Source organism: Mustelus asterias, unplaced genomic scaffold (assembly GCF_964213995.1).
Source record: "Mustelus asterias unplaced genomic scaffold, sMusAst1.hap1.1 HAP1_SCAFFOLD_3021, whole genome shotgun sequence".
In the NCBI taxonomy this organism is placed as follows: domain Eukaryota; kingdom Metazoa; phylum Chordata; class Chondrichthyes; order Carcharhiniformes; family Triakidae; genus Mustelus; species Mustelus asterias.
In genome coordinates, this window is record NW_027592966.1 from 24,672 (window position 1) to 41,791 (window position 17,120).

General features: G+C 49.2%; 1 protein-coding gene across 1 annotated transcript in view; it reads left to right on the forward strand.

Moving 5' to 3' along the window:
- The window catches only part of LOC144490212 (adenylate cyclase type 5-like), a gene marked incomplete at both ends in the record, with an annotated part of 36,781 nt that extends 22,647 nt beyond the window's left edge, over window positions 1-14,134 (forward strand). The window contains one exon of the mRNA XM_078208007.1: window positions 14,002-14,134. Within this exon, the coding sequence (XP_078064133.1) occupies window positions 14,002-14,134 (133 nt within the window). The remainder of the gene's footprint in view (window positions 1-14,001) is intronic.
- Window positions 14,135-17,120: the final 2,986 nt, after the last annotated feature.

Genomic DNA, 17,120 nt, shown 5'->3' on the forward strand with positions numbered 1-17,120 from the left:
AGAGAGAGTTATACTGAGGGACAGTGTGTGTGAGAGAGAGAGTTATACTGAGGGACAGTGTGTGTGAGAGAGAGAGTTATACTGAGGGACAGTGTGTGAGAGAGTGTTATACTGAGGGACAGTGTGTGTGAGTGTTATACTGAGGGACAGTGTGTGTGAGAGAGAGAGTTATACTGAGGGACAGTGTGTGAGAGTGTTATATTGAGGGACAGTGTGTGAGAGAGTTATACTGAGGGACAGTGTGTGTGAGAGAGTGTTATACTGAGGGACAGTGTGTGAGAGAGTGTTATACTGAGGGACAGTGTGTGTGAGTGTTATACTGAGGGACAGTGTGTGTGAGAGAGAGAGTTATACTGAGGGACAGTGTGTGTGAGAGAGTGTTATACTGAGGGACAGTGTGTGAGAGAGTTATACTGAGGGACAGTGTGTGTGAGAGAGTGTTATACTGAGGGACAGTGTGTGAGAGAGTGTTATACTGAGGGACAGTGTGTGTGAGTGTTATACTGAGGGACAGTGTGTGTGAGAGAGTGTTATACTGAGGGACAGTGTGTGAGAGAGAGTGTTATACTGAGGGACAGTGTGTGTGAGTGTTATACTGAGGGACAGTGTGTGTGAGAGTGTTATACTGAGGGACAGTGTGTGTGAGAGAGTGTTATACTGAGGGACAGTGTGTGTGAGTGTTATACTGAGGGACAGTGTGTGTGAGTGTTATACTGAGGGACAGTGTGTGTGAGAGTGTTATACTGAGGGACAGTGTGTGTGAGAGAGTGTTATACTGAGGGACAGTGTGTGAGAGAGAGTGTTATACTGAGGGACAGTGTGTGTGAGTGTTATACTGAGGGACAGTGTGTGTGAGAGTGTTATACTGAGGGACAGTGTGTGTGAGAGAGTGTTATACTGAGGGACAGTGTGTGTGAGTGTTATACTGAGGGACAGTGTGTGTGAGAGAGTGTTATACTGAGGGACAGTGTGTGTGTGAGAGTGTTATACTGAGGGACAGTGTGTGTGAGAGAGAGTTATACTGAGGGACAGTGTGTGTGTGAGAGTGTTATACTGAGGGACAGTGTGTGAGAGAGTTATACTGAGGGACAGTGTGTGAGAGAGAGAGTGTTATACGGGGGACAGTGTGTGTGTGAGTGTTATACTGAGGGACAGTGTGTGTGAGAGAGTTATACTGAGGGACAGTGTGTGTGTGAGAGTGTTATACTGAGGGACAGTGTGTGAGAGAGAGTGTTATACTGAGGGACAGTGTGTGTGTGAGTGTTATACTGAGGGACAGTGTGTGTGAGAGAGTTATACTGAGGGACAGTGTGTGAGAGAGAGTGTTATACTGAGGGACAGTGTGTGTGTGAGTGTTATACTGAGGGACAGTGTGTGTGAGAGAGTGTTATACTGAGGCACAGTGTGTGTGAGAGAGAGTGTTATACTGAGGGACAGTGTGTGTGTGAGAGAGTGTTATACTGAGGGACAGCGTGTGTGAGAGAGTGTTATACTGAGGGACAGTGTGTGTGTGAGAGTGTTATACTGAGGGACAGTGTGTGTGTGAGAGAGTGTTATACTGAGGGACAGTGTGTGTGTGAGAGAGTGTTATACTGAGGGACAGTGTGTGAGAGAGAGTGTTATACTGAGGGACAGTGTGTGTGAGAGAGTGTTATACTGAGGGACAGTGTGTGAGAGTGTTATACTGAGGGACAGTGTGTGAGAGAGAGTGTTATACTGAGGGACAGTGTGTGTGTGAGTGTTATACTGAGGGACAGTGTGTGAGAGTGTTATACTGAGGGACAGTGTGTGTGTGAGAGAGAGAGTTATACTGAGGGACAGTGTGTGTGTGAGTGTTATACTGAGGGACAGTGTGTGTGAGAGAGTGTTATACTGAGGGACAGTGTGTGTGTGTGAGAGTGTTATACTGAGGGACAGTGTGTGTGAGAGAGTGTTATACTGAGGGACAGTGTGTGTGTGTGAGAGTGTTATACTGAGGGACAGTGTGTGTGTGAGAGTGTTATACTGAGGGACAGTGTGTGTGTGAGAGTGTTATACTGAGGGACAGTGTGTGTGTGAGTGTTATACTGAGGGACAGTGTGTGTGTGTGAGAGTGTTATACTGAGGGACAGTGTGTGTGTGAGAGTGTTATACTGAGGGACAGTGTGTGTGTGAGTGTTATACTGAGGGACAGTGTGTGTGTGTGAGAGTGTTATACTGAGGGACAGTGTGTGTGTGAGAGTGTTATACTGAGGGACAGTGTGTGTGAGAGAGTGTTATACTGAGGGACAGTGTGTGTGTGTGAGAGTGTTATACTGAGGGACAGTGTGTGTGAGAGAGTGTTATACTGAGTGACAGTGTGTGTGAGAGAGTGTTATACTGAGGGACAGTGTGTGTGAGAGAGTGTTATACTGAGGGACAGTGTGTGTGTGAGAGAGTGTTATACTGAGGGACAGTGTGTGTGAGAGAGTGTTATACTGAGGGACAGTGTGTGTGAGAGAGAGAGGTATACTGAGGGACAGTGTGTGTGTGAGAGTGTTATACTGAGGGACAGTGTGTGAGAGAGTGTTATACTGAGGGACAGTGTGTGTGAGTGTTATACTGAGGGACAGTGTGTGTGAGTGTTATACTGAGGGACAGTGTGTGAGAGAGAGAGTTATACTGAGGGACAGTGTGTGTGAGAGAGAGAGGTATACTGAGGGACAGTGTGTGTGAGAGAGAGTTATACTGAGGGACAGTGTGTGAGAGAGTGTTATACTGAGGGACAGTGTGTGTGAGTGTTATACTGAGGGACAGTGTGTGTGAGAGAGAGAGTTATACTGAGGGACAGTGTGTGAGAGTGTTATATTGAGGGACAGTGTGTGAGAGAGTTATACTGAGGGACAGTGTGTGTGAGAGAGTGTTATACTGAGGGACAGTGTGTGAGAGAGTGTTATACTGAGGGACAGTGTGTGTGAGTGTTATACTGAGGGACAGTGTGTGTGTGAGAGAGAGAGTTATACTGAGGGACAGTGTGTGTGAGAGAGTGTTATACTGAGGGACAGTGTGTGTGTGTGAGAGTGTTATACTGAGGGACAGTGTGTGTGTGAGAGTGTTATACTGAGGGACAGTGTGTGTGAGAGAGTGTTATACTGAGGGACAGTGTGTGTGTGTGAGAGTGTTATACAGAGGGACAGTGTGTGTGAGAGAGTTATACTGAGGGACAGTGTGTGAGGGTCTTATACTGAGGGACAGTGTGTGTGAGAGAGAGTGTTATACTGAGGGACAGTGTGTGTGAGAGAGAGTGTTATACTGAGGGACGGTGTGTGTGAGAGAGCGTCAGACTGAGGGACAGTGTGTGAGAGAGTGTTATACTGAGCGACAGTGTGAGAGAGTGTTATACTGAGGGACAGTGTGTGTGAGAGAGTGTTATACTGAGGGACAGTGTGTGTGAGAGAGTGTTATACTGAGGGACAGTGTGTGTGAGAGAGTGTTATACTGAGGGACAGTGTGTGTGTGAGAGTGTCATACTGAGGGACAGTGTCTGTGTGAGAGTGTTATACTGAGGGACAGTGTGTGAGAGAGTGTTATACTGAGGGACAGTGTGTGTGAGAGAGTGTTATACTGAGGGACAGTGTGTGTGAGAGAGTGTTATACTGAGGGACAGTGTGTGTGAGAGAGTGTTATACTGAGGGACAGTGTGTGTGAGAGAGTGTTATACTGAGGGACAGTGTGTGTGTGAGAGAGTGTTATACTGAGGGACAGTGTGTGAGTGAGAGAGTGTTATACTGAGGCACAGTGTGTGTGAGAGAGAGTGTTATACTGAGGGACAGTGTGTGTGTGAGAGAGTGTTATACTGAGGGACAGCGTGTGTGAGAGAGTGTTATACTGAGGGACAGTGTGTGTGTGAGAGTGTTATACTGAGGGACAGTGTGTGTGTGAGAGAGTGTTATACTGAGGGACAGTGTGTGTGTGAGAGAGTGTTATACTGAGGGACAGTGTGTGAGAGAGAGTGTTATACTGAGGGACAGTGTGTGTGAGAGAGTGTTATACTGAGGGACAGTGTGAGAGAGTGTTATACTGAGGGACAGTGTGTGTGTGAGAGCTTGTTATACTGAGGGACAGTGTGTGTAAGAGCGAGTGTTATACTGAGGGACAGTGTGTGAGAGTGTTATACTGAGGGACAGTGTGTGAGAGAGTGTTATACTGAGGGACAGTGTGTGTGAGAGTGTTATACTGAGGGACAGTGTGTGTGTGAGAGTGTTATACTGAGGGACAGTGTGTGAGAGAGAGAGTGTTATACTGAGGGACAGTGTGTGAGAGAGTGTTATACTGAGGGACAGTGTGTGTGAGTGTTATACTGAGGGACAGTGTGTGTGTGAGAGTGTTATACTGAGGGACAGTGTGTGTGTGAGAGAGAGTGTTATACTGAGGGACAGTGTGTGTGTGAGAGTGTTATACTGAGGGACAGTGTGTGAGGGAGAGAGTGTTATACTGAGGGACAGTGTGTGAGAGAGTGTTATACTGAGGGACAGTGTGTGTGAGTGTTATACTGAGGGACAGTGTGTGTGTGAGAGTGTTATACTGAGGGACAGTGTATGTGAGAGAGTGTTATACTGAGGGACAGTGTGTGAGAGAGAGTGTTATACTGAGGGACAGTGTGTGTGAGAGAGTGTTATACTGAGGGACAGTGTGTGTGAGAGTGTTATACTGAGGGACAGTGTGTGTGTGAGAAAGTGTTATACTGAGGGACAGTGTGTGTGTGAGAGTGTTATACTGAGGGACAGTGTGTGTGTGAGAGTGTTATACTGAGGGACAGTGTGTGTGTGAGTGTTATACTGAGGGACAGTGTGTGTGTGTGAGAGTGTTATACTGAGGGACAGTGTGTGTGAGAGAGTGTTATACTGAGGGACAGTGTGTGTGTGTGAGAGTGTTATACTGAGGGACAGTGTGTGTGAGAGAGTGTTATACTGAGGGACAGTGTGTGTGTGAGAGTGTTATACTGAGGGACAGTGTGTGTGAGAGAGAGAGTTATACTGAGGGACAGTGTGTGTGTGAGAGTGTTATACTGAGGGACAGTGTGTGTGAGAGAGTGTTATACTGAGGGACGGTGTGTGTGTGAGAGAGTGTTATACTGAGGGACGGTGTGTGTGAGAGAGAGTGTTATACTGAGGGACAGTGTGTGTGAGAGAGTGTTATACTGAGGGACAGTGTGTGAGAGAGAGAGTGTTATACTGAGGGACAGTGTGTGAGAGAGTGTTATACTGAGGGACAGTGTGTGAGAGTGTTATACTGAGGGACAGTGTGTGTGTGTGTTATACTGAGGGACAGTGTGTGAGAGAGTGTTATACTGAGGGACAGTGTGTGTGAGAGAGTGTTATACTGAGGGACAGTGTGTGAGAGTGTTATACTGAGGGACAGTGTGTGAGAGAGAGTGTTATACTGAGGGACAGTGTGTGTGTGAGTGTTATACTGAGGGACAGTGTGTGAGAGTGTTATACTGAGGGACAGTGTGTGTGAGAGAGAGTTATACTGAGGGACAGTGTGTGTGTGAGTGTTATACTGAGGGACAGTGTGTGAGAGTGTTATACTGAGGGACAGTGTGTGTGTGAGAGTGTTATACTGGACAGTGTGTGTGAGAGAGAGAGTTATACTGAGGGACAGTGTGTGTGTGAGTGTTATACTGAGTAGGACAGTGTGTGTGAGAGAGTGTTATACTGAGGGACAGTGTGTGTGTTGAGAGTGTTATACTGAGGGACAGTGTGTGTGAGAGAGTGTTATACTGAGGGACAGTGTGTGTGTGTGAGAGTGTTATACTGAGGGACAGTGTGTGTGAGAGAGTGTTATACTGAGGGACAGTGTGTGTGTGAGAGTGTTATACTGAGGGACAGTGTGTGTGTGAGAGTGTTATACTGAGGGACAGTGTGTGTGTGTGAGAGTGTTATACTGAGGGACAGTGTGTGTGTGAGAGTGTTATACTGAGGGACAGTGTGTGTGTGAGTGTTATACTGAGGGACAGTGTGTGTGTGTGAGAGTGTTATACTGAGGGACAGTGTGTGTGTGAGAGTGTTATACTGAGGGACAGTGTGTGTGTGTGAGAGTGTTATACTGAGGGACAGTGTGTGTGAGAGAGTGTTATACTGAGGGACAGTGTGTGTGTGAGAGTGTTATACTGAGGGACAGTGTGTGAGAGAGTGTTATACTGAGGGACAGTGTGTATGAGTGTTATACTGAGGGACAGTGTGTGTGAGTGTTATACTGAGGGACAGTGTGTGTGAGAGAGTGTTATACTGAGGGACAGTGTGTGTGAGAGAGAGAGTTATACTGAGGGACAGTGTGTGTGAGAGAGAGAGTTATACTGAGGGACAGTGTGTGTGAGAGAGAGAGTTATACTGAGGGACAGTGTGTGAGAGAGTGTTATACTGAGGGACAGTGTGTGTGAGTGTTATACTGAGGGACAGTGTGTGTGAGAGAGAGAGTTATACTGAGGGACAGTGTGTGAGAGTGTTATATTGAGGGACAGTGTGTGAGAGAGTTATACTGAGGGACAGTGTGTGTGAGAGAGTGTTATACTGAGGGACAGTGTGTGAGAGAGTGTTATACTGAGGGACAGTGTGTGTGAGTGTTATACTGAGGGACAGTGTGTGTGAGAGAGAGAGTTATACTGAGGGACAGTGTGTGTGAGAGAGTGTTATACTGAGGGACAGTGTGTGAGAGAGTTATACTGAGGGACAGTGTGTGTGAGAGAGTGTTATACTGAGGGACAGTGTGTGAGAGAGTGTTATACTGAGGGACAGTGTGTGTGAGTGTTATACTGAGGGACAGTGTGTGTGAGAGAGTGTTATACTGAGGGACAGTGTGTGAGAGAGAGTGTTATACTGAGGGACAGTGTGTGTGAGTGTTTTACTGAGGGACAGTGTGTGTGAGAGTGTTATACTGAGGGACAGTGTGTGTGAGAGAGTGTTATACTGAGGGACAGTGTGTGTGAGTGTTATACTGAGGGACAGTGTGTGTGAGTGTTATACTGAGGGACAGTGTGTGTGAGAGTGTTATACTGAGGGACAGTGTGTGTGAGAGAGTGTTATACTGAGGGACAGTGTGTGAGAGAGAGTGTTATACTGAGGGACAGTGTGTGTGAGTGTTATACTGAGGGACAGTGTGTGTGAGAGTGTTATACTGAGGGACAGTGTGTGTGAGAGAGTGTTATACTGAGGGACAGTGTGTGTGAGTGTTATACTGAGGGACAGTGTGTGTGAGAGAGTGTTATACTGAGGGACAGTGTGTGTGTGAGAGTGTTATACTGAGGGACAGTGTGTGTGAGAGAGAGTTATACTGAGGGACAGTGTGTGTGTGAGAGTGTTATACTGAGGGACAGTGTGTGAGAGAGTGTTATACTGAGGGACAGTGTGTATGAGTGTTATACTGAGGGACAGTGTGTGTGAGTGTTATACTGAGGGACAGTGTGTGTGAGAGAGTGTTATACTGAGGGACAGTGTGTGTGAGAGAGAGAGTTATACTGAGGGACAGTGTGTGTGAGAGAGAGAGTTATACTGAGGGACAGTGTGTGTGAGAGAGAGAGTTATACTGAGGGACAGTGTGTGTGAGAGAGTGTTATACTGAGGGACAGTGTGTGTGTGAGAGAGTGTTATACTGAGGGACAGTGTGTGTGTGAGAGAGTGTTATACTGAGGGACAGTGTGTGAGAGAGAGTGTTATACTGAGGGACAGTGTGTGTGAGAGAGTGTTATACTGAGGGACAGTGTGAGAGAGTGTTATACTGAGGGACAGTGTGTGTGTGAGAGAGTGTTATACTGAGGGACAGTGTGTGTAAGAGCGAGTGTTATACTGAGGGACAGTGTGTGAGAGTGTTATACTGAGGGACAGTGTGTGAGAGAGTGTTATACTGAGGGACAGTGTGTGTGAGAGTGTTATACTGAGGGACAGTGTGTGTGTGAGAGTGTTATACTGAGGGACAGTGTGTGAGAGAGAGAGTGTTATACTGAGGGACAGTGTGTGAGAGAGTGTTATACTGAGGGACAGTGTGTGTGAGTGTTATACTGAGGGACAGTGTGTGTGTGAGAGTGTTATACTGAGGGACAGTGTATGTGAGAGAGTGTTATACTGAGGGACAGTGTGTGAGAGAGAGTGTTATACTGAGGGACAGTGTGTGTGAGAGAGTGTTATACTGAGGGACAGTGTGTGTGAGAGTGTTATACTGAGGGACAGTGTGTGTGTGAGAAAGTGTTATACTGAGGGACAGTGTGTGTGTGAGAGTGTTATACTGAGGGACAGTGTGTGTGTGAGAGTGTTATACTGAGGGACAGTGTGTGTGTGAGTGTTATACTGAGGGACAGTGTGTGTGTGTGAGAGTGTTATACTGAGGGACAGTGTGTGTGAGAGAGTGTTATACTGAGGGACAGTGTGTGTGTGTGAGAGTGTTATACTGAGGGACAGTGTGTGTGAGAGAGTGTTATACTGAGGGACAGTGTGTGTGTGAGAGTGTTATACTGAGGGACAGTGTGTGTGAGAGAGAGAGTTATACTGAGGGACAGTGTGTGTGTGAGAGTGTTATACTGAGGGACAGTGTGTGTGAGAGAGTGTTATACTGAGGGACGGTGTGTGTGTGAGAGAGTGTTATACTGAGGGACGGTGTGTGTGAGAGAGAGTGTTATACTGAGGGACAGTGTGTGTGAGAGAGTGTTATACTGAGGGACAGTGTGTGAGAGAGAGAGTGTTATACTGAGGGACAGTGTGTGAGAGAGTGTTATACTGAAGGACAGTGTGTGAGAGTGTTATACTGAGGGACAGTGTGTGTGTGTGTTATACTGAGGGACAGTGTGTGAGAGAGTGTTATACTGAGGGACAGTGTGTGTGAGAGAGTGTTATACTGAGGGACAGTGTGTGAGAGTGTTATACTGAGGGACAGTGTGTGAGAGAGAGTGTTATACTGAGGGACAGTGTGTGTGTGAGTGTTATACTGAGGGACAGTGTGTGAGAGTGTTATACTGAGGGACAGTGTGTGTGAGAGAGAGTTATACTGAGGGACAGTGTGTGTGTGAGTGTTATACTGAGGGACAGTGTGTGAGAGTGTTATACTGAGGGACAGTGTGTGTGTGAGAGTGTTATACTGAGGGACAGTGTGTGTGAGAGAGAGAGTTATACTGAGGGACAGTGTGTGTGTGAGTGTTATACTGAGGGACAGTGTGTGTGAGAGAGTGTTATACTGAGGGACAGTGTGTGTGTGTGAGAGTGTTATACTGAGGGACAGTGTGTGTGAGAGAGTGTTATACTGAGGGACAGTGTGTGTGTGTGAGAGTGTTATACTGAGGGACAGTGTGTGTGTGAGAGTGTTATACTGAGGGACAGTGTGTGTGTGAGAGTGTTATACTGAGGGACAGTGTGTGTGTGAGTGTTATACCGAGGGACAGTGTGTGTGTGTGAGAGTGTTATACTGAGGGACAGTGTGTGTGTGAGAGTGTTATACTGAGGGACAGTGTGTGTGTGAGTGTTATACTGAGGGACAGTGTGTGTGTGTGAGAGTGTTATACTGAGGGACAGTGTGTGTGTGAGAGTGTTATACTGAGGGACAGTGTGTGTGTGTGAGAGTGTTATACTGAGGGACAGTGTGTGTGAGAGAGTGTTATACTGAGGGACAGTGTGTGTGTGAGAGTGTTATACTGAGGGACAGTGTGTGAGAGAGTGTTATACTGAGGGACAGTGTGTATGAGTGTTATACTGAGGGACAGTGTGTGTGAGTGTTATACTGAGGGACAGTGTGTGTGAGAGAGTGTTATACTGAGGGACAGTGTGTGTGAGAGAGAGAGTTATACTGAGGGACAGTGTGTGTGAGAGAGAGAGTTATACTGAGGGACAGTGTGTGTGAGAGAGAGAGTTATACTGAGGGACAGTGTGTGAGAGAGTGTTATACTGAGGGACAGTGTGTGTGAGTGTTATACTGAGGGACAGTGTGTGTGAGAGAGAGAGTTATACTGAGGGACAGTGTGTGAGAGTGTTATATTGAGGGACAGTGTGTGAGAGAGTTATACTGAGGGACAGTGTGTGTGAGAGAGTGTTATACTGAGGGACAGTGTGTGAGAGAGTGTTATACTGAGGGACAGTGTGTGTGAGTGTTATACTGAGGGACAGTGTGTGTGAGAGAGAGAGTTATACTGAGGGACAGTGTGTGTGAGAGAGTGTTATACTGAGGGACAGTGTGTGAGAGAGTTATACTGAGGGACAGTGTGTGTGAGAGAGTGTTATACTGAGGGACAGTGTGTGAGAGAGTGTTATACTGAGGGACAGTGTGTGTGAGTGTTATACTGAGGGACAGTGTGTGTGAGAGAGTGTTATACTGAGGGACAGTGTGTGAGAGAGAGTGTTATACTGAGGGACAGTGTGTGTGAGTGTTATACTGAGGGACAGTGTGTGTGAGAGTGTTATACTGAGGGACAGTGTGTGTGAGAGAGTGTTATACTGAGGGACAGTGTGTGTGAGTGTTATACTGAGGGACAGTGTGTGTGAGTGTTATACTGAGGGACAGTGTGTGTGAGAGTGTTATACTGAGGGACAGTGTGTGTGAGAGAGTGTTATACTGAGGGACAGTGTGTGAGAGAGAGTGTTATACTGAGGGACAGTGTGTGTGAGTGTTATACTGAGGGACAGTGTGTGTGAGAGTGTTATACTGAGGGACAGTGTGTGTGAGAGAGTGTTATACTGAGGGACAGTGTGTGTGAGTGTTATACTGAGGGACAGTGTGTGTGAGAGAGTGTTATACTGAGGGACAGTGTGTGTGTGAGAGTGTTATACTGAGGGACAGTGTGTGTGAGAGAGAGTTATACTGAGGGACAGTGTGTGTGTGAGAGTGTTATACTGAGGGACAGTGTGTGAGAGAGTTATACTGAGGGACAGTGTGTGAGAGAGAGAGTGTTATACGGGGGACAGTGTGTGTGTGAGTGTTATACTGAGGGACAGTGTGTGTGAGAGAGTTATACTGAGGGACAGTGTGTGTGTGAGAGTGTTATACTGAGGGACAGTGTGTGGGAGAGAGTGTTATACTGAGGGACAGTGTGTGTGTGAGTGTTATACTGAGGGACAGTGTGTGTGAGAGAGTTATACTGAGGGACAGTGTGTGTGTGAGAGTGTTATACTGAGGGACAGTGTGTGAGAGAGAGAGTGTTATACGGGGGACAGTGTGTGTGTGAGAGTGTTATACTGAGGGACAGTGTGTGTGTGAGAGAGTGTTATACTGAGGGACAGTGTGTGAGAGTGTTCTACTGAGGGACAGTGTGTGAGAGAGTTATACTGAGGGACAGTGTGTGAGAGAGTTATACTGAGGGACAGTGTGTGTGAGAGAGTGTTATACTGAGGGACAGTGTGTGAGAGAGTGTTATACTGAGGGACAGTGTGTGAGAGAGTGTTATACTGAGGGACAGTGTGTGAGAGAGTGTTATACTGAGGGACGGTGTGTGTGAGAGAGAGAGTTATACTGAGGGACAGTGTGTGTGTGAGAGTGTTATACTGAGGGACAGTGTGTGTGTGAGAGTGTTATACTGAGGGACAGTGTGTGTGTGAGTGTTATACCGAGGGACAGTGTGTGTGTGTGAGAGTGTTATACTGAGGGACAGTGTGTGTGTGAGAGTGTTATACTGAGGGACAGTGTGTGTGTGAGTGTTATACTGAGGGACAGTGTGTGTGTGTGAGAGTGTTATACTGAGGGACAGTGTGTGTGTGAGAGTGTTATACTGAGGGACAGTGTGTGTGTGTGAGAGTGTTATACTGAGGGACAGTGTGTGTGAGAGAGTGTTATACTGAGGGACAGTGTGTGTGTGAGAGTGTTATACTGAGGGACAGTGTGTGAGAGAGTGTTATACTGAGGGACAGTGTGTATGAGTGTTATACTGAGGGACAGTGTGTGTGAGTGTTATACTGAGGGACAGTGTGTGTGAGAGAGTGTTATACTGAGGGACAGTGTGTGTGAGAGAGAGAGTTATACTGAGGGACAGTGTGTGTGAGAGAGAGAGTTATACTGAGGGACAGTGTGTGTGAGAGAGAGAGTTATACTGAGGGACAGTGTGTGAGAGAGTGTTATACTGAGGGACAGTGTGTGTGAGTGTTATACTGAGGGACAGTGTGTGTGAGAGAGAGAGTTATACTGAGGGACAGTGTGTGAGAGTGTTATATTGAGGGACAGTGTGTGAGAGAGTTATACTGAGGGACAGTGTGTGTGAGAGAGTGTTATACTGAGGGACAGTGTGTGAGAGAGTGTTATACTGAGGGACAGTGTGTGTGAGTGTTATACTGAGGGACAGTGTGTGTGAGAGAGAGAGTTATACTGAGGGACAGTGTGTGTGAGAGAGTGTTATACTGAGGGACAGTGTGTGAGAGAGTTATACTGAGGGACAGTGTGTGTGAGAGAGTGTTATACTGAGGGACAGTGTGTGAGAGAGTGTTATACTGAGGGACAGTGTGTGTGAGTGTTATACTGAGGGACAGTGTGTGTGAGAGAGTGTTATACTGAGGGACAGTGTGTGAGAGAGAGTGTTATACTGAGGGACAGTGTGTGTGAGTGTTATACTGAGGGACAGTGTGTGTGAGAGTGTTATACTGAGGGACAGTGTGTGTGAGAGAGTGTTATACTGAGGGACAGTGTGTGTGAGTGTTATACTGAGGGACAGTGTGTGTGAGTGTTATACTGAGGGACAGTGTGTGTGAGAGTGTTATACTGAGGGACAGTGTGTGTGAGAGAGTGTTATACTGAGGGACAGTGTGTGAGAGAGAGTGTTATACTGAGGGACAGTGTGTGTGAGTGTTATACTGAGGGACAGTGTGTGTGAGAGTGTTATACTGAGGGACAGTGTGTGTGAGAGAGTGTTATACTGAGGGACAGTGTGTGTGAGTGTTATACTGAGGGACAGTGTGTGTGAGAGAGTGTTATACTGAGGGACAGTGTGTGTGTGAGAGTGTTATACTGAGGGACAGTGTGTGTGAGAGAGAGTTATACTGAGGGACAGTGTGTGTGTGAGAGTGTTATACTGAGGGACAGTGTGTGAGAGAGTTATACTGAGGGACAGTGTGTGAGAGAGAGAGTGTTATACGGGGGACAGTGTGTGTGTGAGTGTTATACTGAGGGACAGTGTGTGTGAGAGAGTTATACTGAGGGACAGTGTGTGTGTGAGAGTGTTATACTGAGGGACAGTGTGTGAGAGAGAGTGTTATACTGAGGGACAGTGTGTGTGTGAGTGTTATACTGAGGGACAGTGTGTGTGAGAGAGTTATACTGAGGGACAGTGTGTGTGTGAGAGTGTTATACTGAGGGACAGTGTGTGAGAGAGAGAGTGTTATACGGGGGACAGTGTGTGTGTGAGAGTGTTATACTGAGGGACAGTGTGTGTGTGAGAGAGTGTTATACTGAGGGACAGTGTGTGAGAGTGTTATACTGAGGGACAGTGTGTGAGAGAGTTATACTGAGGGACAGTGTGTGAGAGAGTTATACTGAGGGACAGTGTGTGTGAGAGAGTGTTATACTGAGGGACAGTGTGTGAGAGAGTGTTATACTGAGGGACGGTGTGTGTGAGAGAGAGAGTTATACTGAGGGACAGTGTGTGAGAGTGTTATACTGAGGGACGGTGTGTGTGAGAGAGAGAGTTATACTGAGGGACAGTGTGTGAGAGAGTTATACTGAGGGACAGTGTGTGTGTGAGAGTGTTATACTGAGGGACAGTGTGTGTGTGAGAGTGTTATACTGAGGGACAGTGTGTGTGAGAGAGTGTTATAACTGAGGGACAGTGTGTGAGAGAGTGTTATACTGAGGGACGGTGTGTGTGAGAGAGAGAGTTATACTGAGGGACAGTGTGTGTGAGAGAGTGTTATACTGAGGGACAGTGTGTGAGAGTGTTATACTGAGGGACAGTGTGTGAGAGAGTTATGCTGAGGGACGGTGGAACAGAGGATGTTGTATCTGGAGGGTCTCCTTCTGTGTCCGTGTCTCACTCTGTGCTGTCCACGTTGTGGGGGTCCCTCACCCTCCCTCTGCTCCCGCCCACAGCTCGGAGATGGGCACTAAGGTTGCCTTGAAGTACATGACGCCCGTTATCCTGACAGTGTTTGTGCTGGCTCTCTACCTCCACGCTCAGCAGGTAGAATCCACTGCCCGACTCGACTTCCTCTGGAAGTTACAGGTAAGGGATTAATCTGTCCCGGGCTTCCCCCCCCGGGAAAGGGAGCGGCGCGGTTGGGGGGGGGGGGTGGAAACAGTGGGGGGGGGGGGGACGGGAGTGCTAAATAGTGTCAGGACGAGGGCCTGTTTAATGGGTGTTGAGTGAGTGTGGGAGAGTAGGGACACTCTCTCTCACACACTGTCCCCCTGTAGGCGGCACAGTGTGGGTTAGCGCTGCTGCCTCACAGCGCCAGGGACCCGGGTTCGATTCCCGGCTTGGGGGGTCACTGTCTGTGCGGAGTCTGCACCTTCTCCCCGTGTCTGCGTGGGTTTCCTCCGGGTGCTCCGGTTTCCTCCCGCAGTCCGAAAGACGGGTGCTGGGTTAGGGTGGATTGGGCCGTGCTAAATTCTCCCTCAGTGTCACCCCGAACAGGAGTGTGGGCGACTAGGGGGATTTTCACAGTAACTTCATTGCGGTGTTAATGTAAGCCTAGAATCTTAGAAACCCGACAGCACAGAAAGAGGCCATTCGGCCCATCGAGTCTGCACCGACCACAATCCCACCCAGGCCCTACCCCCACATATTTACCCGCTAATCCCTCTAACCTACGCATCCCGGGACACTAAGGGGCAATTTTTAACCTGGCCAATCAACCTAACCCGCACATCTTTGGACTGTGGGAGGAAACCGGAGCACCCGGAGGAAACCCACGCAGACACGGGGAGAATGTGCAAACTCCACACAGACAGTGACCCGAGCCGGGAATCGAACCCAGGTCCCTGGAGCTGTGAAGCAGCAGTGCTAACCACTGTGCTACCGTGCCTACTCCAAATTCTAAGCTCTCTGTAGGACAGAATCCCAAACCATAATTTTTTTATCCATTCCAGGGCCATGGGTGTCGCTGGTTGGGTCCAGCATTCATTGCCCATCCCTAGTTGCCCCTTGGAGGGACAGTTGAGAGTCACCCACATTGGCTGTGGCTCTGGGAGTCACATGTAGGCCCAGACCAGGGTACGGACGGCAGATTTCCTTCCCTAAAGGGGAACCAGATGGGTTTTTCCCCACAATGGGTCATCAGTAGATTCTTAATCCCAGATATTTTTTTATTGAATTCAAATTCCCCCCATCTGCCGTGGGTGGGATTCGAACCCGGGGGTCCCCCCAGAACATCAGCTGGAGTTTCTGGATTAATAGTTTCGTGATAAGACCCACTGGGACATCGCCCCCCTCCCTCTCGCTCCTTTAGTCTGCAGAGTTGTATCCCGTAGGAACGGTTGTGGACCATTCGGCCCATCAAGTTACAGAGATAGGGAGGGGATGTAGGGAGAGTGGAGGAGGTTACAGCGATAGGGAGGGGTGTAGGGGGAGTGGAGGAGGTTACAGAGATAGGGAGGGGGTGTAGGGGGAGTGGAGGAGGTTACAGAGATAGGGAGGGGGTGTAGGGGGGCTGGAGGGGGTTACAGAGATAGGGAGGGGGTGCAGGGTGTCTGGAGGAGGTTACAGAGGTAGGGAGGAGGTGTAGGGGGCTGGAGGAGGCTACAGAGATAGGGAGGGGGTGCAGGGAGTCTGGAGGAGGTTACAGAGGTAGGGAGGAGGTGTAGGGGGCTGGAGGAGGCTACAGAGATAGGGAGGGGGTGCAGGGGGTCTGGAGGAGGTTACAGAGGTAGGGAGGAGGTGTAGGGGGCTGGAGGAGGCTACAGAGATAGGGAGGGGGTGTAGGGGACAGGAGGAGGTTACAGAGATAGGGAGGGGGTGTAGGGGACAGGAGGAGGTTACAGAGATAGGGAGGGGGTGTAGGGGGCTGGAGGAGGTTACGGAGATAGGGAGGGGCTGTAGGGGGCTGGAGGAGATTACAGAGAAAGGGAGGGGGTGTAGGGGGCTGGAGGAGGTTACAGAGATCGGGAGGGGTGTAGGGGGGCTGGAGGAGGTTACAGAGATAGGGACGGGGGTGTAGGGGGTCTGGAGGAGGTTACAGAGATAGGGAGGGGGTGTAGGGGACAGGAGGAGGTTACAGAGATAGGGAGGGGGTGTAGGGGGCTGGAGGAGGTTACAGAGATAGGGAGGTGGTGTAGGGGGGCTGGAGGAGGGTACAGAGAGAGGGAGGGGGTGTAGGGGGCTGGAGGAGGTTACAGAGATAGGGAGGGGATGGAGGGGGGCTGGAGGAGGTTACAGAGATAGGGAGGGGGTTTAGGGGGCTGGAGGAGGTTACAGAGATAGGGAGGGGGTGTAGGGGGGCCGGAGGAGGTTACAGAGATAGGGAGGGGGTGTAGGGGGGCCGGAGGAGGTTACAGAGATAGGGAGGGGGTGTAGGGGGCTGGAGGAGGTTACAGAGATAGGGAGGGGGGTGTGGGGGGGCTGGAGGAGGTTACAGAGATAGGGAGGGGGTGTAGGGGGGCCGGAGGAGGTTACAGAGAGAGGGAGGGGGTGTAGGGGGGCTGGAGGAGGTTACAGAGATACGGAGGGGGTGTAGGGGGCTGGAGGAGGTTACAGAGATAGGGAGGGGGTGTAGGGGGCTGGAGGAGGTTACAGAGATAGGGAGGGGGTGTAGGGGGCTGGAGAAGGTTACAGAGATAGGGAGGGGGTGTAGGGGGCTGGAGGAGGTTACAGAGATAGGGAGGGGGTGTAGGGGGCTGGAGGACATTACAGAGATAGGGAGGGGGTGTAGGGGGCTGGAGGAGGTTACAGAGATAGGGAGGGGGTGTAGGGGGGCTGGACGAGGTTACAGAGATAGGGAGGGTGTGTAGGGGGGCTGGAGGAGGTTACAGAGATAGGAAGGGAGGTGTAGGGGGCTGGAGGAGGTTACAGAGATAGGGAGGGGGTGTAGGGGGCTGGAGGGGGTGTAGGGGGCTGGAGGGGGTGTAGGGGGAGTGGAGGAGGTTCCAGAGATAGGGAGGGGGTTACAGAGATAGGGAGAGGGTGTCGGGGGCTGGAGGAAGTTCCAGAGATAGGGAGGGGGTGTCAGGGGGCTGGAGGAGGTTACAGAGATAGGGAGGGGGGTGTAGGGGGC